At 37.9% G+C, this 27266-nt stretch overlaps 1 protein-coding gene and 1 long non-coding RNA gene across 2 annotated transcripts; both read left to right on the forward strand.

The window, feature by feature from the left end:
- The first annotated feature begins 4321 nt into the window (after nt 1-4321).
- On the forward strand, nt 4322-4965 carry LOC120248099. Its single transcript, XR_005532494.1, has 2 exons — nt 4322-4442; nt 4522-4965. It is a non-coding gene; the product is annotated as an uncharacterized LOC120248099 (long non-coding RNA).
- A 430-nt stretch (nt 4966-5395) lies between these two features.
- FRG1 (FSHD region gene 1) lies at nt 5396-26922 on the forward strand. The gene is made up of 9 exons (XM_039256301.1): nt 5396-5946; nt 8183-8253; nt 15312-15437; nt 16659-16716; nt 18136-18250; nt 21617-21721; nt 24932-25023; nt 25507-25617; nt 26804-26922. The coding sequence occupies exons 1-9, from the start codon at nt 5885-5887 to the stop codon at nt 26838-26840; spliced, it is 777 nt and encodes a 258-aa protein (XP_039112232.1). The 5' UTR covers nt 5396-5884; the 3' UTR covers nt 26841-26922.
- Nucleotides 26923-27266: the final 344 nt, after the last annotated feature.

The following is a 27266-nucleotide window of genomic DNA, read 5'->3' on the forward strand; positions in this document are numbered from 1 at the left end:
TCCAAAAATTAGAAATGAAAGGGAAACTTCTAAATGCATTCTATGAGTCCAGCATTACTGTGATTCCAAAACCAAAGATCCCACTAAAAAGGAAAACTACAGACTAGTTTCCCTGATGAACATGGATGCAAAAATTCTCAAGATACTAGAAAATCAAATCCAACAATACATTAAAAGAATTATTCACCACTATCAAGTGGCATTTATTTTTTGTATGCAAGGGTGCTTCAATATCTGCAGATCAATCACCGTGATATAGCACATTAATAAATGAAAGCATAAGAACCACAGGATCCTCTCAATAGATGAAGAAAAAGCATTTGACAAAATACAGCATCCTTTCTTGATAAAAAACCTTCAAGAAAATAAGGATAGAAGGAACATACCTCAACATCATAAAGGCCATATATGAAAGGCCCACAGCTAATATCATCCTCAATGGGGAAAAACTGAGAGCTTTCCCCATAAGGACAGGAAGATGACAGAGATATTCCCTGTCACCACTGTTGTTCAACATAGTACTGGAAGTCCTAGCCTCAGCAATCAGACAACACAAAGAAATAAAAGGTACGCAAATTGGCAGGGAAGAAGTCATACTTTCACTCTTTGCAAACAACATGATACTCTACATGGAAAACCCAAAAGATTCCACCAAAAACCTGCTAGAACTGATACATGAATTCAGCAAAGTCTCAGGACATAAAATCAATGTACAGAAATCAGTTGCATTTCTATACAACAACAATGAAGCAGCATAAAGAGAAATCAAGGAACCAATCCCATTTACAATTAGACCAAAAACCATACACTACCTAGGAATAAACCTAACCAAAGAAGTAAAAGATCTGTATGCCAAAAACTATAGAAAACTTATGAAACAAATTGAAGAAAACACAAAGAAATGGAAAAACATTCCATGTTCATGGATTAGAAGAACAAACATTGTTAAAATGTCTATACTACCCAAAGCAATCTACACATTCAATGCATTCCCTATCAAGATGACATCAACATTCTTCCCAGAGCTAGAACAAACAATTCTAAAATTAGTATGAGATCCAGGAAAGAATCCCAAATAGCCAAAGTAGTGTTGAAAAAGAAAACCAAACCTGGAGGCATCACAATTCTGCACTTCAAGATGTATTACAAAGCTGTAGTCATCAAGACAGTCTGGTACTGGCACAAAAACAGACATGTAGGGATGCCTGGCTGGCTCAATCAGTTAACCATCCAACATTTGATTTCAACTCAGGTCATGATTTCACGGTTCCTGAGTTTGAGCCCCACATCAGGCTCCATGCTGAGAGCACGAGGCCTGCTTGGGATTCTCTATCTCCCTCTCTCTCTTTGCCTCTCCCTCTCTCTCTCAAAACAAATAAATAAATTTAAAAACAAACAAAGAAAGAAAAAAGCAGACACATAGATCAATGGAACAGACTAGAGAACCCAAAAATGGACCCACAAATGTATGGCCAATTTAATCTTCAACAAAGCAGGAAAGAATATCCAATGGAAAAAAGATGGTCTTTTTAGCAAATAGTGTTGAGTAAACTGGGCAGTGACATGCAGAAGAATGAACCTGGCCCCCTTTCTTACACCATACACAAAAATAAACTCAAAAAGGATGAAAGACCTAGATGTAAGACAGGAAGTCATCAAAATCCTAGAGAAGATAATGGGCAACAACCTCTTTGACCTCAGCCACATACTAGGCATGTCTCTGGAGCAAGGGAAACAAAAGCAAACATGAACTATTGGGACCTCATCAAGATAAAAAGCTTCTGCACAGCAAAGGAGAGAATCACTAAAACTAAAAGGCAATGGATGGAATGGGAGAAGATATTTTCAAATGACATATCAGGTAAAGAGTTAGTATCCAAAATCTATAAAGAACTTATCAAACTCATAACCCAAAACACAAATAATCCGGTGAAGAAACGAGCAAAAGGCATGAGCAGATACTGTCCCAAAGAAGACATCCATATGGCTAACACACACATGAAAAAATGCTCAACATCACTCATCATCAGGGTAATACAAATCAAAACCACCATGAGATACCACCTCACACCTGTCAGAATGGCTAAAATTAACAACTCACGAAACAACAAATGTTGGTGAGTAGGCAGAGTAAAGGGAACACTTTGCACTGCTGGTGGGAATGAAGATGGGAATGCAAACTGGTGCCGCTACTCTGGAAAACAGCTTGGAGTTTCCCCAAAACATTAAAAATAGAGCTACCTTATGACCCAACAATTGCACTATTAGGTATTGTACCCAAAGGATACAAAAATGCTGATTCAAAGGGGCCCATGCCCCCCCCATGTTTATAGCAGCACTATTAATAATAGCCAAATTATGGAAAAATCCCAAATGTCCATCGACTGATGAATGGATAAAGGATACGTGGTGTATATATGTGATGGAATATTAATCGGTGAACAAAAAGATTGAAATCTTGCCACTTGCAACAATGTGGATAGAACTAGAATATATTATGCTAAGCAAAATAAGCCAATCAAAGAAAGATAAATATCAGATGTTTTCACTCACAGGTGGAATTTAAGAAACAAAACAGATGAATAGAGGGGAAGGGAAGGAAAAATAAGATAAAAATAAGATAAAAACATAGTGTAAGGCAAACAATAAGAGCCTCTTAAATACAGTGAACAAACAGGGTTGCTGGAGGCGTTTTGGGTGGGTGGATGGGCTAAAAGGGTGATGGGCATTAAGGAGGGCACTTGTTGTAGTGAGTACTAGGGGTTATATATAAATGATGAATCATTAAATTCTATTCCTGGAACCATTATTACACTATATGTTTACTAACTTGGATTTAAATTTTTTAAAAATATTTTTATTTATTTCTAGGAGAGAGAGAGAGAGAGACAGCGTGAGCAGGGGAGGGTCAGAGAGAGAGGGAGTCACAGACTCTGAAACAGGCTACAGGCTCTGAGCTGGCAGTCAGCACAGAGCCCGACGCGGGGCTCGAACCCACGAACCGCGAGATCATGACCTAAGCGAAAGTCGGACGCTTAACCGACTAAGCCACCCAGGCGCCCCTAAATTTTTAAAAATCAAGTATGAATTATACATACTTAGATACATCACATAGACTGTGATAATTCATAAGAATGTTGATATTTAATCTAGTTATTAATTATCTTTAATAATTTTTTCGTGGAAAGTAGTTTCTGGCATATTGAAATTCAGTAACTCAATAAGAATTGTTTATCACATTTAGGTAGATGGAGATAATTTTGTTAACTTGAGATTATCACTATTTATTGATAGAAATAATTGAATGGTAAATAGTATTTGATTATGAATTTTTATAGGTACACTGTTTAGGTAATCTGTTACTAGCCAATAATTTTATTATGGAATTCAACTAACCAAACATTACAAGCTACAAGATACAAAATTATAGATTTGACTTAGAAAAAAATAAAAAAGATCAGGGGCACCTGGGTGGCTCAGTTGGTTGAGCTCTGACTTTGGCTCAGGTCATGATCTCACGGTTCATTGGTTCGAGCCCCGCATCCGGCTCTGTGCTGACAGCTAGCTCAGAGCCTGGAGCTTGTTTCGGAACCTTTGTCTCCCTCTCTCTGATCCTCCCCTGCTCACACTGCCTCTCTCTTTCTCTCTCAGAAATAAATAACGCATTAAAAAAAAATCAGGCCTGGAGTCGGAGCATCTTTTGTATCGTCTTATCACCAAGCACACAATGTCTTTGCACAGATGGCTGATATATAAATAAGGAATAGACCTCCAGTGGCCTCCGTGATATATTATTCTTCACCCATCGAACTTTCTTCCTTCTGTTTTTCTACCACAACCCCTCCTATGTAGTCAAGCCTAACTCCTAAAAGCTCCACTGTCTTCATTATCCCACAGCTAAACTTCAGGCTTCAAAATCTTAACATGTTAACAGACACGTATGCAGGGCCTACTCTGAAGTAGGCTTAGGGAGGCGTATAGGTGAAACAAAGATGGATAAGCTACTTAGGTTTCTGCCCTGAAAGAGCACACAACTGGCTACAGAGTGAGAAATGCAGGAGGTCATTCAGAGATGGGCTTTTGGAGTGCTAGCCTGGAAAATAAAAATGGATTTATTCAAGAATAACAGAATTGCAATTTGGGACACACAAGCTATGGCAAAACCATGGGCAAGTCCAACAAGCAATGAAGAGGAACATTATTTTGTGCAAAAGGAGGAGGAAGCTGGGAGGCGTTGTTCTGAACAAAAGTCCAATGGAAACAAGCAAAAGCCTGGGTAATGACGGTTTGGAACGGGCTGAGCTGCAGGGGCAGTGATATCCCGTAGGAGATGCAAAGCACATCTTTCCCTTGCCGGGGCCTGTAATTGGTGACCTTTCCTGCTACGGGTTCTCCTTTTGGGGTTTTTAATCGACAATCCTTCCTGTAATTGAAGCTGAGTGGTAAGGCTTCCGCTTCTAACTTGCTCTTTTCTCCTCCTTTCTCCATTTTAGCGAGGTTTCTCTTTCTTACTTTTCACAGGAACAAATGACGCCTGAGTTTGTCTTAAAGGCTGAAACACAAGGCCTAGCGAAGACCGTGGGAAAGAGGAAAGGGCAGCATTCCAAGCAACGAAAGTAAACACGGAGCATTCAGATATTTCCAAGGACTTGGTGTGACCTGAACTAAGGTGACAAAAGGTTCAGTGGTGGGAAAAGAGGCGAGATTGTCGACAGTTTATCGAGTGATCCCGGATTTTCCCTCCCGAAAATAATCGGCTGCCTCAGATAGGAGAATAAGCAGGTTTTTCCTCTAGAAGGAGCATTCGGGAAGCATTATAAGACATGGTTTGGAAGCGGGAGAAAATGGAGTCAGCGAGGTGGACTATAAAACTATCGAAGAGATTGGAGCAGGACGGAGAAATAGTGGCAGACACCGTGAAAGCCTCTCTCAAGACCCCGCCTGCACAGAAAGACTTGTCTGATTGTCAGTTTCCAACGTCCACCTCCACCCACATTCCTGCAGCGCTTGTGAAATCTGTGGCCCAAATCTATGCACTTTACTATCTTTTACTTTACTCCCTTGTTGTTTCCTGTACAATTCTCAAGCCTCCCTAGTTAATACAAAGAGGGTTTGTGGAATTGAAACGGCTTGTTAAGGGGCGCCTGGGTGGCTTAGTCGGTTAAGCGTCCGACTTCGGCTCAGGTCATGATCTCGCGGTTCGTGGGTTCGAGCCCCGCGTCGGGCTCTGTGCTGACTGCCAGCTCAGAGCCTGGAGCCTGTTTCAGTCTGTGACTCCCTCTCTCTCTGACCCTCCCCTGCTCACGCTGTCTCTCTCTCTCTCTCTCTCCTAGAAATAAAAAAAAAAGAAAAGAAAAGAAATGGCTCGTTAAGTCATCTAAGGCCCGATGATGCATTCGGCCGCGCCGGGTGGTCAGGCCCAGTTCATAGCTGGTGGGACCAGGAGCTCTGATTGAGTCATTTCACCCGGTTACCCATCAAACTGTCGCCTTCCCGGGAAGCCTAGCAGGAGGAAACCTCTAGAGTGCCTCGCGGGGCCAACCGCAGCTACTAGACCCCCTGTGTCCACCAGAGGGCGCTCTCTGCAGGTGTCCTCACTTCGGGAAGCCGGAACTTTTCCGGGCTCACGACAGAGCAAAGGAACCCTGACGTATTTCGGCCCTCTGCTGTTGCCGTAGTCCCAGACAGTAAACAGGAAGTAGAATTCCGCGGTCGGGTGGAAAACACCGAGGACTCCGAAGGGGTCCACTCCCGCGGCTACGTGCGCTTTTGGGGGAGCCTCCCCTCTGTTTCTGTTGTTGGGGCTCTCGCGCGCGTTCCTACTCCGGGGAAGGTATTTTGCCCTTAGCTCGCTCTCACCTCTTTATACAGTAACCCCGGAACCATGGCCGAATACTCGTATGTGAAGTCCACCAAACTCGTGCTCAAGGGAACCCAGGCGAAGAGGTAAGGCCAGAGTTTGTGCGGGACTGTGTGCGTCCCCTCCCCTCCACCCGCTGCCAGAGAGTCTCGCCGAAACCTATCTGATCCCGCGAGGACTGATGCTGCGACTCAGTTCCTGGCACCTGGACCGTCGCTGCCAGAGACGCGCGCCCCGACTGTCGCCTTCAAAAGGGGGGAGACAGGAGAGCGAGACCAGTAGCCCAGGAGCCACGAGTTGGGGTCCATGATAAGGCCCCCCTCCAGACCTCCTAATGGAGGGTCTGCCATAGTCTGATGACATAGGCCATAACAATAACTTCCTTTATGAGGGATCATTATTTTCCCCCTGTCTCCCGCCCCCCCCAAAGATTCTTAAGTAATTTTTAATGCAATATGCAGATGTGGGTTTTGAGAGGGATATGGACTCAAATCTCGACTCCCACCAGTTTTGCGATTTGCGGCAATATCCTTGAGCTTCCATTTACTCGTTGATTAAGAAATATTAACGGTACTTTAAAAGGATTATTATGAGGATTATTAGATCGGATAACATACACAGTACGTAGAGCCAAATGCAAGGAGAAGGTTGTAGTGATTTATAATTATTAGATTTTTACAAAAAGGTGTCTTCCCACTCCTGCCTCCAACTCTGTCTTAACTGGCAGATGTACTCAGGGTTGATTTTTCATACAAGCTAAGCATTTCATCCTGTCTCGGTGATGGTTTTTGGTACTTGTAGGTAAGATGAAAGAAAGTGTCAAGCAGCGAGCTGCAGCCGCTGCCCTTGGGAACTCTGCTTCCATGTCTGGAATCACAAAGAATTTATCCTGAGTAAATCTGAAACGTGTCTGCATTCACAGGAGAGAGGGTAGAGTTAACTTCGGAAAGCTTACCTTGTGATGAAAATACAGGCAAGTGTGTCTTACAGTGATCACAACTCCACCGTAATTAACACACATACAGCGCTTTCTGTGTGCCAATATCTATGCATATAGGGGTGCCTGGATGGCTCAGTAGGTTGGGCCTCCGACTTCAGCTCCGGTCATGATCTCACGGTTTGTGGGTTCCAGCCCCGCATCAAGTTCTGTACCGGCAGCTAGCTTAGAGCCTGGAGCCTGTTTCAGATTCTGTGTCTCCCTCTCTCTGACCCTCCCCTGCTCATGCTGTCTGTCTGTCTTGAGTCTCTCTTTCTCTCTCTCTCTCTCTCTCTCTCTCAGAAATAAATAAAACATTAAAAAAAATTTTTAAAAAGCACTGTGCATATAACTTTTTTTGAACCACCCCTGTATTTTTTTATTACTGAGATATAATACATATACCATAAAATTCACATTTTAAAGTACAGTTTTGTGACTTTTTAGTGTGTTCACGAAGTTCAGCACTCTCAAGCTGCAGAACATTGTCATCATCTTGGCAGGAAACCCCATAATCACTAGTCACTCTCCATTTCACTCTTCCCCTAATCCCTGGTGACTACTCATCTGCTTTCTGTCTGTATCAGTTTGTCTGTTCTGAACACCTCACATAAACAGACTCCTGCAATATGCAGCCTTTTGTATCTGGCTTCATCCCCATTGTGGCATGTATCAGTACTCTTATTTTTATGGCTGAATAACATTGCACTGTATAGATATAACACATTTTGTTTCTCCATTCATGAGTTGATGGACATTGGATTGTTTCCCCTTATTGGCTATTATGAGTAATGCTGCTATGAATATTGTTGTAAAATTTTTGTGTGGACATGTGTTTTCACTTTTAGGTATATACCCAGGAGGAAATTGTTAGGTCATATGGTAACTCTGTATTTAAGGTTTTGAAGAACCCCAAACTATTTGCTAAAGCGGCTATATACCATTTTACATTTTCACCAGCAATATATGAAGATACATGTTAACTGTCATCACAGTAACCTTAAGAGCAGTTAAATTATTATCCTCATCTTATAGGTGAGAAACTGACAAGAGATAAAGTAGTTTTCCAAAAGTGAGAGAGCTCAGAAATGACAATATCAGGATTAAAAAGGCAGTTTGGCTCCAGAGTCTGTTCTCTTAACTGTAACACAATACATACAGGATCAGAAGTAAGTTCTCAGGATTAGAAGTAAGAAGGTATATTGGTGTAGACAACTGTAAATCAATAACTCATAAATCTATGTGCAGCTTAAAAGATTCCTCTAAGTTTGCATTTTGTGATATTTAACATCAAATCATCTATATATATAACATCTAAACTCATCTATATGAATTATCTCCTGCAGTAAGAAGAAAAAGAGCAAAGAGAAGAAGAGAAAAAGAGAAGAAGATGAAGAAACTCAACTTGATATTGTTGGTAAGTTTTTGGTTTTTTTGTTTTTTGAGAGAGAGAATGTGAGAGAGAGAGGGTACGAGCAGGGGAGGGGCAGAGAGAGAATCCGTGGGCCTTGATACCACGAACTGTGAGATCATGACCTGAGCCAAAATCAAGAGTCAGAAGCTAAACTGACTGAGACACCCAGGTGCCCCAGTTTTCTATACTTTATTATGCGAAAAGTTAACACAGGTTGAGATGCCTTTAAAAATATTTTCTTAAAGTGTTCAATATTATTTATAGTTGTGGATTCCTTTTATTGTCTACTACAGTAGATGTCACTAATGCCTTTTTCATCATCAGAACAAGGCACAGAGAGAGGAAACATAGCTCTGTGATTTAAAAGATACCATCATACTACAATGGCCTAGAGATTCTGAACATAATTTTAAAGACCTGATATAGATAAATAGTATCTAATCAGATATATTTCACAAATTATTTTCTTTGAACATGTATGCATTTTAATTGTAGAAGCCAGTGATACGCATGTCCCTAGAGGAACAGTAAAAATAGTACACAGTAAAAATGATTACTTTGTATACCGTGAAATGAATGAAATTCTTAATTGAACAACACAGAGCATCACGGTAGCCTGTAAATGGTACCAGAGATAAACTGACCCAAACAAATTTAACCAGCCTGGTTTCTGTTTAGTCCTTCTATCCTTTCCACATCTATACTTTAAGGCAATTTTTTTCCTCTTTTAAAACTTGGCCCGTTGATTTTGAAATTTCATAAATTTCCCTTACATTTTATAGGAAATGGTATAAAGCTAATAATCTAGAAAATTTCTCTTTTTTTTTGAAATAGCAAATGAACAGTTCTGAAATTAGGGTAAATATCTTGTGTGGATATCTAGACATGGAACTTGGTATGTCAGAAGATAGGTGAATATTTAACTGTATAAGAACCACCAAGAATTTTTGAAAGTGACTGCACCATTTTATACTCTCACCAAGAAGTAACACAGTTCTGTTTATCAGTCTTTGCTCCCAATCTGTGGTTTGACTTTTAATTTGCTGAAATGGAATTTTTCTAAAAGCAAAAGTATGAAAATTGTTTCACCTGTAATAAAATTCACATGTAACATTTTATTAAGTGTTAGGTGTACAACATGATTTGATATATGTGTATAGAAGTTTTTAGCTTTTATACAACTTTACTACTCTCTTTCTCTACTATAGCTACTACCTTATATCCTCAATCTAAGAAATTATCGCTTACCCCAAGGTCATGAAGAAATTTTTCCACATTTTCTTTAAGAACCTTCCTAGTTTTAGCTCTTACATTAGATCTGTGATCCATTTCAAATTAATTTTTGGTATGGTGTGAGGAGTCCAGGTTCTTTATGTTCTGTATGTTTATTTATTTAAAGGGGGTGTGCAGAGAGATAGGAAGAGAAAGAGAATCCTAAGTAGACTCCACGCCGTCAGCACATTGCCAAACACGGGGCTTGAACTCACAAACCATGAGATCATGACCTGAGCCAAAATCAAGAGTTGGACGCTTAACCGACTGAGTCGCCAACGTGCCCCAGAGGGTTTTTTTTCCAATTTTTCCTATTGATACCCAGTTGTCCCAGCACCACTGTTGAACACTTTCCTTTCTCCGGTAAACTGCTTTGATGTATTTGTCAAAAATCGATGGATTTTATATGTGTTGACATATTTCTGGACCCTGTTCCATTGATTTGTCTCTAATTCTACTGATCCATTTGTCTTGATTACTGTCACTTCATAATGTTTTGAAATCAGGTGATGCCGTCAGAGTTCATCCACGCTGTAGCGTGTGTCAGAATTTCCTTCTTTTTAAAGACTGAGTAATACTTCATTGTGCATATAGACCTCATTTTGTTTATCATCCATCTTTCAATGGACACATGGGTTGCTTCCACTTTTGCCTCTTATGAATAATTCTGCTATCAATATGGCTGTACAGATCTCTCTTCAGAGTTTTGCTTGCAGTTCTTTCGGGCATATACCTGGAAGTGGAATTGTTGGATCATATGATCATTCTATATTTTTTGAGGAAACTCTGTACTCTTTTGCATAGTGGTTGTAGCATTTTACATTCCCACCAACAGTGCATGGGGGTTTCCATTTCTCCATATCCTCACCAACACTTCTTATTTCTGGTTCCATGATAATATCCATCCTGATAGGTATGAAATGGTATCTCATTATGGTTTCAGTTTCCATTTCCCTAATGGTTAGCAATATTAAGCATTTTTCATGTGCTCATTGGTCATTTGTATATTGTCTTTGGAGAAATATCTATTCAAGTCCTTTGCCCATTTTTTGAACAGTCTTAAGTTCTTTATATATTCTGGATGTTAATCCTTTAACAGATACGTGATTTACAAATATTTTCTCCTGTTCTGTGGTTTGTCTTTTCACTCCGTTGATAATGTCCTGTGATGCACAAAAGATTTTCATTTCGATGAGTCTAATTTCTCTCCTTTTTCTTTTGTTTGTGCCTTTGGTGTCCTATCAAAGAAATGATTTCCAAGTCTAATATCATGAGGCTTCTACCATATACTTTCTTTTAAGAGTTTTATAGTCTTAGCTCATAAATTTAGGTCTCTGATCCATTTTGAATTAGTTTGTATATATGATATTAGGTGAAGTCCAACTTAATGTAAGTGAAAATTTTACTAATTTTTTATTGGTTATAAAAAGCCTTCCCTGTTTAGATGAATAAGAAATCTTGTGTAAGGGGGAGAAGAAGGGCGGAAATGGTGGGGGAAAGGGAGAGAGGCAAACCATGAGAGACTCTTGAATGCTGACAAAAACTGAGGACTCTTGGATGTGGGGGGGAGGGGGGTGATGGGCATGGAGGAGGACACTTGTGGGGATGAGCACTGAGTGTTATGTGGAAACTAATTTGACAATAAACTATTTGTAAAAAAAAAAAAAAATTAAATAAATAAATAAAATCTTGTGTAATGTAATAAATTCAATTTTTAAAAACTTTTTTTAATGGAAATTTTCAAACTAATTCGTAAGTACCGAGAAAAATAACAATGAATTTCCCGTGTGCCCATACCCCCAGAATTAGTAATGATCGTTATTTTGACAGTCTTGTTTCATTTACATACGTTCCCACTCTGAAATAATATCCTATACACACTTCTTTCTGGAGAATTTTTACTGTATTTTATTTTATTCTTTAAAAAGTTTTATTTATTTATTTTGAGTGAGAGAGAGAGAGTACACATGAGCAGTGGGAAGGGCAGAGAGAGGGAGAGAGAGAATCCCAGGCAGGCTCTGTACCATCAGCATGGAACCTGACGTGAGACTCCATCTCATGAACCATGAGATCATGACCTGAGCTGAAATTAAGAGTCAGATGTCCAACTGACTAAGCCAGCCAGGAGAATTTTAAAAGGAAACACAAATATTATGTCATTCTACTCATGTGTACATAAATGTATATTGCTTATAAAGTCAGTCTCTCTCTTCTGTTTTACACCGTTTTTTAATACATCGGAGTATGTCATTATCAGACCTAACAGAATTAGCAAGAAAGTCATCTAATATCTTATTAATGACTGACACATTTCTCTTTTAGCTAAGTACAATTTAGTTTCATACTCAACAGTGAAAATGTGAAAGCTTTTCCTCTAAGATCAGGAACAAGTCAAGGGTACCTACTCTTGCCACTTTTATTCAACACAGTATTGGAAATCCTAGCCAAAGCAAGAAGACAAAAAAAGAAAAAAGAAAGAAACATCTAGTTCAGAATGGAAGAAATAAAACTGTCACTATAGGCAGATGATATGATCTGACAGATAGAAAACCCTAAAGACTCTACAAAAAAACTGTTAGAATTAATAAATGACTTCAATAAAGTTGCAGGCTACAAAATCAACATACAGAAATCTGTTGCATTTCTGTATATTAATAACAAATTACTAGAAAGAGAAATTAAAATAATCCCATTAACAATTACACCAAAAAGAATAAAATACCTAGGTATACATTTAACCAAGTATGTGAAAGACCCATACATTGAAAACTATGACACTGATAAAAGAAATTGAAGAGGATATACAAATGGAAAGATTCCATGCTCATGGAGCAGAAGAATTAAATTATTAAAATATCCACATACTACCCTAAAGCAATCTACAGATTCAGTGCAATCCTTATCAAATCTCCAGTGGCATTTTTCACAAATAATGAATAAACAATCTAAAAATTTGTTTGAGACCACAAAGACCCCAGATAGCCTACAATCTAGAGAAAGAATAAGGCTAGAGGTACCATACTTTCTGATTTCAAACTATATTACAAAGCTCTCCTGATCAAAACAGTTTGGTATTAGCATAAAAACAATACCTAGATCACGAGAACAGAAAGAGCAAAGAGCCCAAAAACAAAGCTCATACGATAAACATAAGAATGCATTACCTTTCTGGGGCGCCTGGGTGGCTTAGTTGGTTAAGCTTCCGACTTTCGCTTAGGTCATGATCTCATGGTTCTTGGGTTCGAGCCCCGCGTCGGGCTCTGTGCTGACTGCCAGCTCAGAGCCTGGAGCCTGTTTCAGAGTCTGTGACTCCCTCTCTCTCTGACCCTCCCCTGCTCATGCTGTCTCTCTCCTAGAAATAAATAAAACATTAAAAAAAAAAATTAAAAAAAAAAATGCATTACCTTTCTGAATTAGTGTTTTTGTTTTCTTTGAGTGAATACCCAGTAGTGGAATTCCTGTATCATATGGTAATTGTATTTTTTATTTTTTGAGGAAACGCCATACTGTTTTCCACAGTGGCTGTCCCACTTCACATTCCCACCAACAGTGCGCAAGAGTTCATTTTTGTCCACATCTTTGCCAACACTTGTTATTTCTTGTCTTTTTTAGTTTAGCCATTCTAACAGGTGTTAAGGTCTTATCTCATTGTGGTTTTAATTTGCATTTCCCTGATGATTTGTGCCATTAAACATTTTCTGTGTGTCTGTTAGCCATCTGTATGCCTTACTTGGAAATTTTTCTTTTCAGGTCCTCTGCCTATTTTTTAATTGGATTATTTTGGGGGTGGGGTTTGGTGTTGAGTTGTGTATGTTCTTTATATAAGTTGCATATTAACCCCCATTGGATGTATCATTTGCAACTAACTTCTCCCATTCAGTAGGTTGCCTTTTTGTTTAGTTGATGGTTGCCTTCACTGTGCAAAAGCTTTTCGTTTCGGTATAGTCTCAATAGTTTAATTATACTATTGTTTCCTTTGCCAGAGGAGATACATCTAGAAAAATGTATCTATGACTGATGTCAAAGAATCAGGAAGGATGGATACTGCCTATGTTTTTTGTAGGAATTTTATGGGTTCAGGTCTCACAGTTAGGTCTTTATTTTGAGTTTATTTTTGGATATGGTATAAGAAAGTGGTCCGGTTTCCCCAGCACCATTTGTTGAAGATTATCTTTTCCCCATTCTATATTCTTGCCTCCTTTGTCATAAATTAATTTACCAAAAGTGTGGCTTACTTCTGGACTCTCTATTTTGTTCCGTTGATCTATATGTCTGTTTTGATCCCGGTACCATGTTTTTATTACTATAGCTTTGTAGTTTATCTTGAAATCTGAGATTGTAATACCTCCAGCCTTGTTATTCTTTTTCAACATTGCTTGGGCTATTTGGGATCTTTTGTGGTTCCATACAAATTTTAGGATTATTCTGATTCTGTGAAAAATGTTGTTATTTTGATAGGGATTGCATTTATGTGCAGCATGGATAGGGGAATAGGTGAAAGAGAATTAGAATTCCTTGGGGCACCTCGGTGGTTCATTCGGTTGAGCGTCCCATTCTTGATTTTGGCTCAAGTTGTGATCTCACAGTTTGTGAATTTGAGCTCTGCATTGGGCTCTGTGCTGACAGTGTGGAGCCTGCTTCAGATTCTCTGCCGCTCTTTCTCTCTGCTCCTCCCCCATTTGTACTCTGTCTCTCAAAATAAATAAACATTAAAAAAAAAATTTTTTTTAAATAGTACACTTATCTTGATGAGCCCTGAGAAATGTATAGAATTAATTATAGTGTACATATGTGACTAATGTAACACTGGATATTAATTATACTTGAATTTAAAAATGAATAAAAAAAGAAACCCATTTCTATTTGTATACATAGTATATTATAGCTTCTGCTCATTTTGTTTCTTATCTAAAATCTTAAGAATATGGTTAGACCATAAGAAAGAATGAAATCTTGCCATTTGCAATGACATAGATGGAGCTAAAGAGTATTGCATTAAGCCTAATAAGTCAGAGAAAGACAGATACCATATGATTTCACTCCTTTGTGGAATTTAAGAAACAAAACAGGTGAACATAGGGGAAAAAAAAAAAGAGAGAGGGACAAGCCAGAAAGCAGACTCTTAACTATAGAGGACAAACTGAGTGTTGCTGAAAGGGAGGTGGGTGGGGGCCTGGTGACAGGTATTAAGGAGGGCACTTGTTGTCATGGGCAGTGGGTGTTGTATGTAAGTGATGAATCACTAAATTATACACCTGAAACGAATATTACACTGTATGTTAACTAACTGGAATTTAAATAAAAACATGAAAAAAATTTTAAAAATACTGTGCTGGGAAGTCTTTCTGGAGGGATAACTAAGAAACAGGTTGTAATAGTCATTGCCTCTGAAAAGTAATCCTGGATGGCTGGGGATGGAATGAGAGAGACTGTTCTCTATCATTTTGTGCCTTCACGTGCTCTGCTAGTCTGTGTTTTTAAAAAATGTCTTGATTGTGGTAGTCACATCTATACACCTATATATAAACACACAAATGAGTGTATGTAAAACTAATGAAATCTGAATAAGGCTCATGGTTTGTAAAAAGGGTAATCTGGTTTTGATATTGTACTATAGTCATGCAAGATGTTACCACTGGGAGAAGTGAGTAAAGGGTTTAGAGATTGCTCTGTCTTATTTCTTACAACTGCAAAGTAAAAAGTTTTAAAAGAATAACTTATAACAACAGGAACAACAAATAACCTTGTATCAGATCTAACAAATTTAAAATACTCGTTTTACTTTTTAGGAATCTGGTGGACAGTTACAAACTTTGGTGAAATTTCAGGAACCATAGCAATTGAAATGGATAAAGGAACCTACATACATGCACTTGACAATGGACTTTTTACACTGGGAGCTCCACATAAAGAAGGTTTGTGTCTAGTAGAAGCAATGAAAGGGAAAAGACCACTGACAGTATATATTTTATAACATTCATTCAGTTTGGCCAAATTCCAACTAATCTCCAGTATGATTCAAAGGAACAAATCCATTGCATTTGACTCTTCGCCTTTTTTCCTTCCTTAATGTTTACCACTTTTTGGCAGATCCTTCTTTTTCAGTTACAAGCATTTATAAACATTCTATATGGTTCCAGAAGAGTATTTATGGAAATCGAAAACAACATAAATAATTGAAATTGAAAGGGAATCCTGGTTGAGTCAAAGCTTTAATTGCTTTATTCTTTAGACCTTTAGCTAAAACTAACCCAGAGCATGATTGACAACTTGAAGTTTTCATTATTCCTTCTAGACGACTGGAATAAGCACTAATGAGATAGGAAGTAACTGAAGATAAAAAGCGGTATCTTTTGGTGTGAATGTCCATCCCTTAGATAAGTTAAAGCATTTAGTTTTTTAAATATTAAGGGCTTATTTGTCTATGTATGGAGTGCATTTTATATATATATTTTTAAAGCTTATTTATTTAGAGAGAGGATGTGCACAAGCAGGGGCGAGACAGAGAGGAGAGACAGGCTCTGCATCATCCACGCCTGATGTGGGACTTGAACTCACAAACTGCAAGATCATGACCTTAACCGAGATCAAGAGCCAGACACTTAACTGACTGTGCCACCCAGGTGCCCCTGTATCAAGTGCATTTTAAAACACAAAAAGAAAAAAACTTTTTTTTTAATGTTTATTAATTTATTCTTGAGAGAGAGAGAGAGTACAAGCAGGGGAGGAGCAGAGAGAGGAGACACAGAATCAGAAGCAGGCTCCATCCAGGCTCTGAGCTGTCAGCACAGAGCCCGATGTGGGGCTTAAACCCATGAATCATGAGATCATGACCTGAACTGAAGTTGGGACACTTAACCCATTGAGCCACCCAGATGCCCCCAAAACAAAAATATCTTAAAAGTGACTGATTAAGCATCATGCTGACCTCCCTATTAAGTGTGTAAAACTAACGCTGTAGTTACAAGAAGCTAAGGTAGATCTTGATACTTTGAATTTGAATAATATATTAAAATATCACAATATTCTTATTTTAATTTTAAAAGAAAACTACTTTATTTAAAACGGAAGGATCTCTTTACATGTATATTTGTAACAAATGTCAAATTTATTTCAAAATGCTTTTTTCCCCATAGTTGATGAGGGCCCTAGTCCTCCAGAGCAGTTTACAGCTGTCAAATTGTCTGATTCCAGGTATGTTGAACTATAATTTAGTAACCTTTAATTTTTTAAATTTAAATTTTTTCACGGAAAATCCCCAGTGTGTAGCGAATTAATTAAGCCAACTGAATTCCACAGAGTAATTCTGAGGTAAAAAGCAAAACAATCTTTTTGAAAGTGTATTTGTGACATTTTAAAAATACAATATATATCCCATATTTAAGTATTATTAAATTTCATTTGCAGTAACTGTGTCTTTGAAAGAGAATTAAAACTCCAAATAAAAGCATAGATGATTCCTAGCAGTATATAATCTAGACTAGGAAAAAATTAGGATTAATACTGTCACATACCAAATAAGATATAGGTTAGAAGAAAGATCACGTAAAGAAAACAGACGTAGGACACAGTGGGGTCTGATGCTGCTGTGATATGTAAACTCACTGGTCAGAAGGCAAGAGATAAACTGGAAGATAGGAGAAAGGAACATTATTAAAACCAGTAGAGAATGTTACATAGTCACAAAGACCAAAAGAATATTTACTATTTTCACAGTCATTTCATAAGCTGACTTTATATTTTCATAGTGCCAAAGTACAGAATGATACTTTGGGTAGTATACACAGAAATGGAATTTCAGTATTCTAATAATTAGCTGCATCAGTGTGATAATCATTTGTATTATATTGTCATTAACTATAAGTGAATATAAAAATAATTTCTGGCATCATAAGGGATTGGTAAGCTAAAAAGTTAGAAATCCTATTTTTTGCTTTGAAAAACTCACATTAAGATTATTACTTCTATACCTTCTTTAAGTGGCAAATAAGTATGGTGGGAGAATAAAAGCAGCAGAATAGCAATCAATAAACACTAACTTCTTTACAATTGGAAAAAAAAAGCATAAAATAGGCAAATGAGGAAAATATGTGCAACAACCTTAACAAGCAATGAATTTTTATTCTTTACATGTGTATATAGGACTCATAATACTAAGAAAAAAAAATAAGACCCCAATAGAAAAATGAAGAAAAAGATGAAAATTTAAAGGGAAAGGAAAAGAAATACAAATGTCACTTACAGTGATTAAAATATAAAATATGACACTTTTTTCCTGTATCTGATATTCCAAATTTTTTAAAATTATAATATTAAAAATACTGTGGTAAAATAGTACTCTCCTGTTTTGAGGTGAGAATGTTAAGCTGATAGAATTTTTTTTTCTGGGAAACAGTTTGACAGCATGCAATAGAAGCTTTATAAGTAGAATATAAAATTATGGAGAGAGAACTACACTTTCCAATATGGTTGTCACTAGACATATGCTTTTGAAAATTTGGACTGTGGCTAGTCTGGATTTTTATTATCCACACCCACATTATTTTTATGTTCCATATTTAATTTTCTTTCTCTCAGTTTGTAACATTTTTTGTTGTTGTTGTTAATCTAAAGAATTGCCCTGAAATCTGGCTATGGAAAATACCTTGGTATTAATTCAGATGGACTTGTTGTGGGGCGTTCGGATGCAATCGGACCAAGAGAACAATGGGAACCAGTCTTTCAAGATGTAAGTGCATTTTGTTGTTTATAAAAAAAGCTTCTTGTCAAGGTAAGATACAGTCCTTAACAGTCAATGAGAGTATAGATTCTTAAAAACAAAAAACAGAGTTTAATAATAGAATACATTAAATTGGAGAAAACCAATATGAACTTACAACCTTAGAAAGATATCAAAATTTAGCGCAACACAGCAAAAGAAATAATCAACAAAGTGAAAAGACACCTAAGAAATGTGAAAAAAATATTTGCAAACTAGATTTCTGATAAGGGGTTGATATCCAAAATATATAAAGAACTGCTGTAACTCAATAGCAACAAAACCCAAATAACCCAACTAAAAAATGGGCAAAAAACCTGACTAGACTTTTTTTTTCCCCTCCAGAAAAGATATATGAGGGGCACCTGGGTGGCTCAGTCGGTTAAGCGTCTGACTTCGGCTCAGGTCATGATCTCATGGTTCGTGGGTTCAAGCCCCACGTCGGGCTCTGTGCTGACAGCTAGCTGAGAGCCTGGAGCCTGTTTCAGATTCTGTGTCTCCCTCTCTGACCCTCCCCTGCTCATGCTGTCTGTCTCTCTCTCAGAAATAAATAAAACAAAACAAAAAATTTAAAAAAAAAAGATATACGAAAGGCCAACAGGTACATGAAAAGATGCTCAGCATCACTAGTTGTCAGGGAAATGCAAACCAAATGCACAGTAAGATGTCACTTCATGCCGGTTAGAATGGCCATCTTCAAAAAGACGAGAGATAAATGCTTTTGAGGATGTGAATAAAAGGGAACCTCTGTGCAGCAGTCCCACATCTAAGAATATATCCAAAGGAAACAAAAAGATTTCACTAACATGAAAAGATATCTGCACCCCTGTGTTCATAGTGGTACTGTTTACAAGATCAAGGTATGGAGACAAGCTAAGCATCCACTGACAGACGAAAGGATAAAGAAGTTGTGTGTGTTTGTGTGTGTGTGTGTGTGTGTGTGTGTGTGTATCTATACATATATATGGATACATATAGATACAGATATATACTATATATCTATATGTATAGATATACACACACACACACACAGTGGAATAGTATTCAGGCATGAAAGATGAGTAAATCTTGTGTGCAACAGCATGGGTGGACCTTGAGGACATTATGCTGAGTGACATAAGTCAGAGAAAGATAACTATAAGCTCTCCCTTATATGTGGGATCTTATTTAATAACTAACTTAAACTCAGAAAAAGATATCAGACTTGTGGTTGCCAGAGTGAGGGTGTTGGGAGCAAGAATTAGAGGAGGAATGTGGCCAAAAGGCACAGACTTACAGTTACAAGGTAAATAAGTGCCAGGGATACAATGTGGAGCATGAGGACCACAGCTGACCCTGCTGTGTGATGTACTGGTAAGTTAAGAAAATAAATCCTGAGTTCTCATCGTAACGGAAACAAATTTTTTTTTTCCATTTTATGCTTGCTTTTTATTGTAACTGCAGGAAGTTTAAGTGATTACTTAAACTTATTGAAGTAATCATTTCACAACATACGTAAGTCAAACCATTACGCTGTATGCCTTAAACTTACACAGTGATTTTGTCAGCTATATCTCAATAAAGCTGGGTGGGGGGGAATAGTGCAATGAAAATACCAATAATATTTTTGCCCACCATCATTTCTGTATACCGTTGGTGCCTCGATTCAGTTCTTATTTTTCATTAAAGATCCAAACATTAGAGACTGGTAAGAGAACAGCGGAGCAAGCTTATGGCCAACTTGTGACATTCTGTGCATTAAATAGTAAATAGTGATAATGGCTCACTAAAATCAAATTAGTCTGTAAACATTTGAGTTCATGGTAAAACTCAAAAGCAAATACTGTACCAAAAGATAGTTGTAATACAAAAGAAGGATGAAGATAATACATTAATTTCTATTGATCTTAGTAAATAGGCACTTAGCAATGGATGGATGATTTATTAAGTGTCTGTTTATTTCAGAATACTTAAGTTCAAAAAAAAAAAAAACCCTAACATATAGGTTCCTTTTTCTATTTGTGTAAGCAGAAAGGATTGAACAAAAATATACCAGAGCTAAACAGTCTCTGAGCGAAAGGAGATACTATATCAAGGTCTGTACAGAGCTCTCTACAGCTCTATGTATTTAGCACCATACAGAGGTAAGAGGGGATACTGTGTCAAGAACAGGAAGGATGGGTGGAAGAGGAGTTTGGTAACTGCATAGCACCAGTGGGAATAGACAATAACGAATTCAGAATAGGATCTCACGGTGTTTTCCACATGCAATACATCCCCCCAAAAGAGAGAATTATTTAGACTCATTCCCTCATCTCCTAGGATAAAATCTCTGCGTCAGCAACTTTCAAACTTTTTATGACCTCAGTCCAGTGAGAAAAACATTTTTACATTGCAGCCCAGTACACACACTGTACTTAATACCTATTTAATCTTTGTGTTGTGCACTTCAATATTTTCTAGTCTGTTGTGTTGGACCACCTTTTCCAAAGGAGAATCACCGAGGACAAAGCCCACAAACACAAAAGGAGTTGGTTATTCAGGTTTATTTTAGTCCGGCCGGATGGCCCCTCCCAAGCACCCAAAGAGTCCTCGGAAGAGCGCGCCATCGAGCCATAGCTCAGGGTTTATATAGGGAGCGGGGGCGAAGCCGGTGTACAGAAGCGAGAATTTTGCGGTTAGAGGTGGGGGGTTAACTGTTAAGGTGGCTTAACAGTTGCTTGAAGAACATGTTTGACTGTTCTAATCACACTGTCAATTAAAGATTTACATCTCAGGGGCTTGCTGCAGCCAGGAGGAGCTAGGTTGCTCAACCCCTGACCTTTCACCCGAGTAGAGTTTGAGATCAAACAATGGTTGGTATGTCCTCATTTGCAAGCCCCTCACCTTTTGGCTCAAGGGAGTTTTACAGTTGTACCTCTTTTTATGTGTCTTTTTTTTTTTTTTAATACGGGCAGGACCCACTAAATTGATTTCATGCAACCCCTTCTAGGTGATCCTACTAACATGATGAGGTACTTCTAATAAAAATTATATCAACAGAAAAGGCCAGTATATCATCAGGCCACCATGATGATTAGCCAGATACTACTACTCGTACAGAATGTTAGGGAAGTTCCTTGCACTTTGCTTTGGGGAAAGACACTTTTAAAAATTTAAATGAAAAAGACACATGAAAGTTCCTGATGGAGCAAGGAAAACTTGATTGCTAAGAGGGATTCAGCTTTAAATTACAGGTTTAAATTAACAATTTAACAATATGACTTGGGGGTAAGAGGAGGAATTAATGTCATTCTCAAGGCTAAGAATTGTTTTGTAAGTTTTCTTGTGACTTTTTTCTTGTTTTGTTTTACATAGGGGAAAATGGCTCTGTTGGCCTCAAATAGCTGCTTTATTAGATGCAATGAGGCAGGCGATATAGAAGCGAAAAGTAAAACAGCAGGAGAAGAAGAAATGATAAAGGTAATCATGACTTTTTATACATTAATACATGTCACATATATGATGTATCCCTTTAAAATGTTGAGTAGTCATTTACTATCACTTTAAAGATATAATGCATAGTTTTTTATACTATGATCCAAATAACCTTTATTTTTAATTATAAATCCCATAACTGGTGGCTTGTTTGTCCCATGTGATAGAAAAATTACTCTGTATCTTACCCCCACGTCTTAGTATCTGGCCACATGCTTCGTAAGCCTATATTTTCTTTTTAAACCCTGCATTTTAAAATTTAATTTTTTATTTTTTATTATTTAAAAATTTTTTTTCCTTTTTATTTATTACTGAGACAGAGCATGAGTGGGGGAGGGAGAGAGAGAGAGAGACAGACACAGAATCTGAAGCACACACCAAGCTCTGAGCTGTCAGCACAGAGCTCAATGTGGGGCTTGATCCCACGAACTATGAGATCATGACCTGAGCAAAAGTCGGACACTTAACCGACTGAGCCACTCAGGGGCCCCTAAAATTTAATTTTTTTTTAATGTTTTATTTATTTCTAGGAGAGAGAGAGACAGCGTGAGCAGGAGAGGGTCAGAGAGAGAGGGAGTCACAGACTCCGAAACAGGCTCCAGGCTCCGAGCTGGCAGTCAGCACAGAGCCCAACACGGGGCCGAACCCACGAACTGCGAGATCATGACCTAAGCGAAAGTCGGACGCTTAACCGACTAAGCCACCCAGGCGCCCCTAAAATTTAATTTTTAAATAGATATATTCACATGGTTCAAAATTTTTAAAATACAAACATACTAAGACATCACCACCATCCTTCTGTAGCCTTCCAGAGTTTATAAAAATATGGATATGTTTATAATTTTACACTAAAGTTACCCTCCAGTACACACTCGTTTTAGAACTTGATTTTTTTTTTCCTTAACATTGTATCTTGGAAAATTTCCCTTATCATTATGTAAAAAATTTTCTCTTGCTTTTTTTAAAATTAATTTATTAATTTTATTATTTTTGGGAGACAGAGAGAGGAGAGTGTATGCAGGGGAGGATCAGAGAGAGAGAGAGACCCAGAATCTAAAGCAGCTCCAGGCTGTCAGCACAGAGCCTGAAGTGGGGCTCAAACTCACAAACGTAGATCATGACCTGAGCCGAAGTCGGACACTTAGATGCCCCTTCTCTTGTTTTTTTTTTTTAAGAGCTACATGATATTCCATTTTAGAGATGTACCACAATGTATTTAATCAGTTCCTTATAAATGCAAATTTTAGGTGCCTTCCTGTCTTTTGCCCTTACACACAGTGCTGTAACACATAACTGAATATTCATCCTTCTGTAGTTGTGCAAGTGTATCTGAGGGCACATTCCCACAAGCAGAATTACAAGGTGTATGAAAAGCGTTAGTCATTACATTTTCTAGTTACGTAAACAAAAGAAAAAGCAGAAGCAAGTAGCCATAGGCACTCTGCTGAAGGTGGCACATGCCTTGTCTTGAATGTTTCTAGTGCTCCCTGGAGGTAGCGAGTAACTTTCCTCGGAGGGGACGGCCTTTGGCCCTTCTTATGCCAAAGGAGGTTTGATCAGTCACTTCATGAAAGTCCCACAGCTAGCTACATTTGAGACAGGATATGTACCCAGGCCCAACTGACTGGGAACTACTGACATTCCATACCATACCAACTCTCAGAAAATAGGTCATGAGAAAAAATACTGGTGGATTTCTCACTTACCTAACAGTATGATTTTTGAAGAAAAACGATGCAAATAAAATGCAGTAACTTTGCACTTCATGGAAAAAAACAATACGATGCTGTATTTATCATTAATTACAACTTCTTATAAATTTTTAATTTTTTTAAATGTTTATTTTTGAGAGAGTGTGTGTGAGGGAGGTTGGGGGGTACAGAATCCAAAGCAGGCTCCAGGCTCTGAGCTGTCAGCACAGAGCCCAATGCAGGGCTCGAATTCACGATCTGTGAGAGCAAGACCTGAGCCAAAGTTGGACACTTAACCGACGGAGCCACCCAGGCACCCCAGCAGCTGTCACATTTGCCTGGTCCATCTGGTTAGTCAGGTACCTGGAAGATCTGAGCAGTGACAATCCAGAACTCTTCCCACCTTGCATTTTACTTTGCAGGCTCTGCTAGTCCGTATCATCCATCCACCTTTGTAGCCTAACCTTACCTAGCAGAGCACATTCCCCTCTGCTGAAAGTAGTATTGTCACATGCCCTGGCCGGTAACCTCCCCATATCTGTAAGGACCCCACTAACCAAACCTGTCACACACGTGGCATTGGTGCACGCCTTATTGGTCACTACTTTCTTTCTTTTTTTTTTTTTAATTTTTTTTTAATGTTTTATTTATTTCTGAGAGAGAGAGACAGCGTGAGCAGGGGAGGGTCAGAGAGAGAGGGAGACACAGAATCTGAAGCAGGCTCCAGGCTCTGAGCTGTCAGCACAGAGCCGGACGCAGGGCTCGAACCCACGAACCGTGAGATCATGACCTGAGCCGAAGTTGGACGCTTAACTGATGGAGCCACCCAGGCGCCCCTGGTCACTACTATCTAGGCAATCTAGGAATTGAGCTCTGAGCCACAGAGCTTACTTCAGAAATGTAAATCTTTGGAGATAGAATCCCGGTCCTTCCAGTTGCAAATTGCCAATTCCACGGGCCTGACTTCTGTCACCACTCCATGGACCCCAATTGCTGTGTCAGTTTATGGCACATGATAGTAAATATCTGTCACAATTTATGAGGACATAAGATTTAGAAGGACAGATTCCAATTAGGTAAAAATGAGTTGTGTAATGTTGAAAGTTTTAATGGCTTTGGGAATAGCTTATGCAAAGTAAAATACAATCTTAAATTTTCAGTCTTATAAACACTATTTACAGAATAATTTGAATATTTACTTTGATCCACCATTAAATTAAATTATTGCCTAATTGCTCAGCAGGATTTGATCTATAAAATGTTTTTCCAAATAAATTGCTCTGTGTTTGATGCAAGGGCTCTAGGGAAACCTATAGTAGCAATTACTTATATAAATCGTATATATATATAAACATATCTAGAACCTGTCTTTTTCTGGATCTAATTCCTAAGTTGATTGTTTTCTTCTTTTACATAAGAAATAAATCATCTAGACGGTTTTTACGAAATAAGTGGGAAAGGGGAAGATTCATGTATAACCTGTAGTGTTCTCTCCCTTGTCCAGATTAGATCCTGTGCTGAAAAAGAAACTAAGAAAAAAGATGATATTCCAGAAGAAGACAAAGGAAATGTTAAACAGTGTGAAATCAATTATGTGTATGTATTCTTTTCCTTTTCGACCTTATAGATTTGATGGGTCCTTCTCAAGGCCCGGAGGACAAGAGGCATAACACACTCTAAGACCAACAACTAGGCTGCTTTTTTCTCAGAACTTCAGTTTTCCTAATTATCCCACTGGCTTTCAAAGCTAAAGTTACTTGGGTTAGTCTGTGCACCCTGTTCATTAACAGAATGACTGTAGCTTATTAGTATATGATGCCGACCAGACGTTCAGAGCCAGCACTAGGGACCCCCAGTGGCCCTCAGTGGAAGGAAGGCCTTGTGCTGCTGCTCACGCCACTGCCCCCTGCAGGGCGGAGCACCGAGGTCATCTCTGCAGCTGAGAAGCTCTATGTTACTGATGAAATACGCTTAGTTTTTTTAAATAAATGAAAGACTTTAAAAATATTTGTAATTTCATATGTAAGCACGTATAATCAAAGTTTGAGACGATTTTCAAGAAAGGAATTGTCTTAACAGAAAGAAATTTCAAAGCTTCCAAGACCACAAACTTAAAATAAGTAAAGAAGACAGTAAAATTCTCAAAAAGGCCCGGAAGGATGGATTTTTGCATGAAACACTTCTGGACAGGTAGGGTATTTTTACTTATTTCCAGCCATTTTCAGGGTTCAGTAGAAATGGCATATGTGTAACCAATGTTCTTTCTCAGTTACTACAGTTCTTAAGTTTTTGTCTTCTAATTTGTGAACATGGTAATGTTACTTTAAAAGGACATGCTAAGTCTAGGAGAAGATCACCAATAAAGAATACCTAAAGATAGCTAGGTTCCAAAAACTTAAATATTTTGTTGTAAGAAATTCAGGTTTGACTGAAGCTCCTTCATGAATTTATTTATCATCATCTTTTTATAACTATTAGAACCAGGGCTATAAAGAAGTAGTTTAATTTCAAACTTCAGTGGTTTCTAGTAGGGTAGTACACGTTCCTAAAAATGAGGTAAAAATAGATCAATTTAAAAATTACTAAGTGAGGTAAATGAAATTGAAGCACTTTTACCAAGTTGAATTCAGAAGTGTACAGGATATTTATCAAAGCATATTATTAATATTTATCTGTTGCTATTCCTTTTTAGGTAAGCAATGTCCTAGATTTATAATACTAAAAAAAATGAGTAGAGAGGGTTGGCTGTACTTTTAGAAATACAAATCACATTAACTGCAAGATTGAAAGAGAGTGTGGTAATCTGCCACTCCTTCAAGTCTTGTGTTGCAAAATGCGTCTTAAAACATCTCTTTATATTACTTTATAAAGATGATGCTTCATCATGTATTTCCTGTTAACGAAGTTGATTGTTTTGTTATCTGAATTTAGTAAGTTACGTAAGAATTTTTCCTGCTGAGAAAGCATGTATGTGGTTTTAAGAAATAAGGATGTAAAAAAAAAAATCAGTATATGGACACACAAGAAATAAGGTCCGTGTCTAATAACTTTTACACTAATGAAAATAGAACATTGCCACCCTGTTAAGTAGAAGTTTAGGGCATGCTTAAATTCAGAGGCAATTAAAATTCTGTTGTGGATTGAAAAAGCTCTTAGGCAACATTTCTTAAAGATTAGGAAAGACTTTCATAAGAACAGAATGTGTATAGTATGAAACTACCATTGAAAAGTTAAATTTTAATTAAAATATTTTAATGTAAGTGGGATGGTGATACAATAATCAAAATTGAGAACACAGTTTGAGTTTGAGTATATATTTAGTAGCTGACTATATATGGCATGTTTTACATAATTTTTATCATTTGTGTTTAAACAGGAGAGCCAAATTGAAGGCTGATAGATACTGCAAATGACCAGAATTTTTGTTTCTGTCTCCTATTTGTTTTTTTGGGATTTTTTTCTGAATAAAATAATCATTGGAAGTGTTTTTACAGAGGTCTCGGGCTATTATGGAATTATTGCTGAAATAGCTAGTTTAAACAAGATGAATCAAGTTTAACTGAGATTCTTCATGGATGTACTTTTTAGTTAACTGCAGTGTTTCATGTGGAATTGAAACATTGAGTACACAGTGAACATGCCGCAGAATTTTTTTTTTTCTAGATTTTCTGTCCTAAAGCATGAGGTGCTACTCTCTGAACCTAATGTTTCTTGGGCAGCTTCTGGAGTGTCTTACTGCTTTACAGTATTACTTTATATTACTTACTTTCTACCACCAATGCTTGATTGGTACTTTTAAAAGGAAGCTAGACTCCCAGTCCATTCAACAAGGCCTTGAT

The sequence above is a fragment of the Hyaena hyaena genome, unplaced genomic scaffold, assembly GCF_003009895.1.
Source record: "Hyaena hyaena isolate Hyena2069 unplaced genomic scaffold, ASM300989v1 scaffold_562, whole genome shotgun sequence".
In the NCBI taxonomy this organism is placed as follows: domain Eukaryota; kingdom Metazoa; phylum Chordata; class Mammalia; order Carnivora; family Hyaenidae; genus Hyaena; species Hyaena hyaena.

Coding starts and splice junctions, on each gene's coding strand:
- FRG1 (XM_039256301.1), top strand. CDS start 5,885: ATGGCCGAATACTCGTATGTGAAGTCCACCAAACTCGTGCTCAAGGGA. Junction 18,251..21,616: donor GGGAACCAGTCTTTCAAGAT/GTAAGTGCATTT, acceptor TGTTTTACATAG/GGGAAAATGGCTCTGTTGGC. Junction 25,618..26,803: donor CATGAAACACTTCTGGACAG/GTAGGGTATTTT, acceptor GTGTTTAAACAG/GAGAGCCAAATTGAAGGCTG.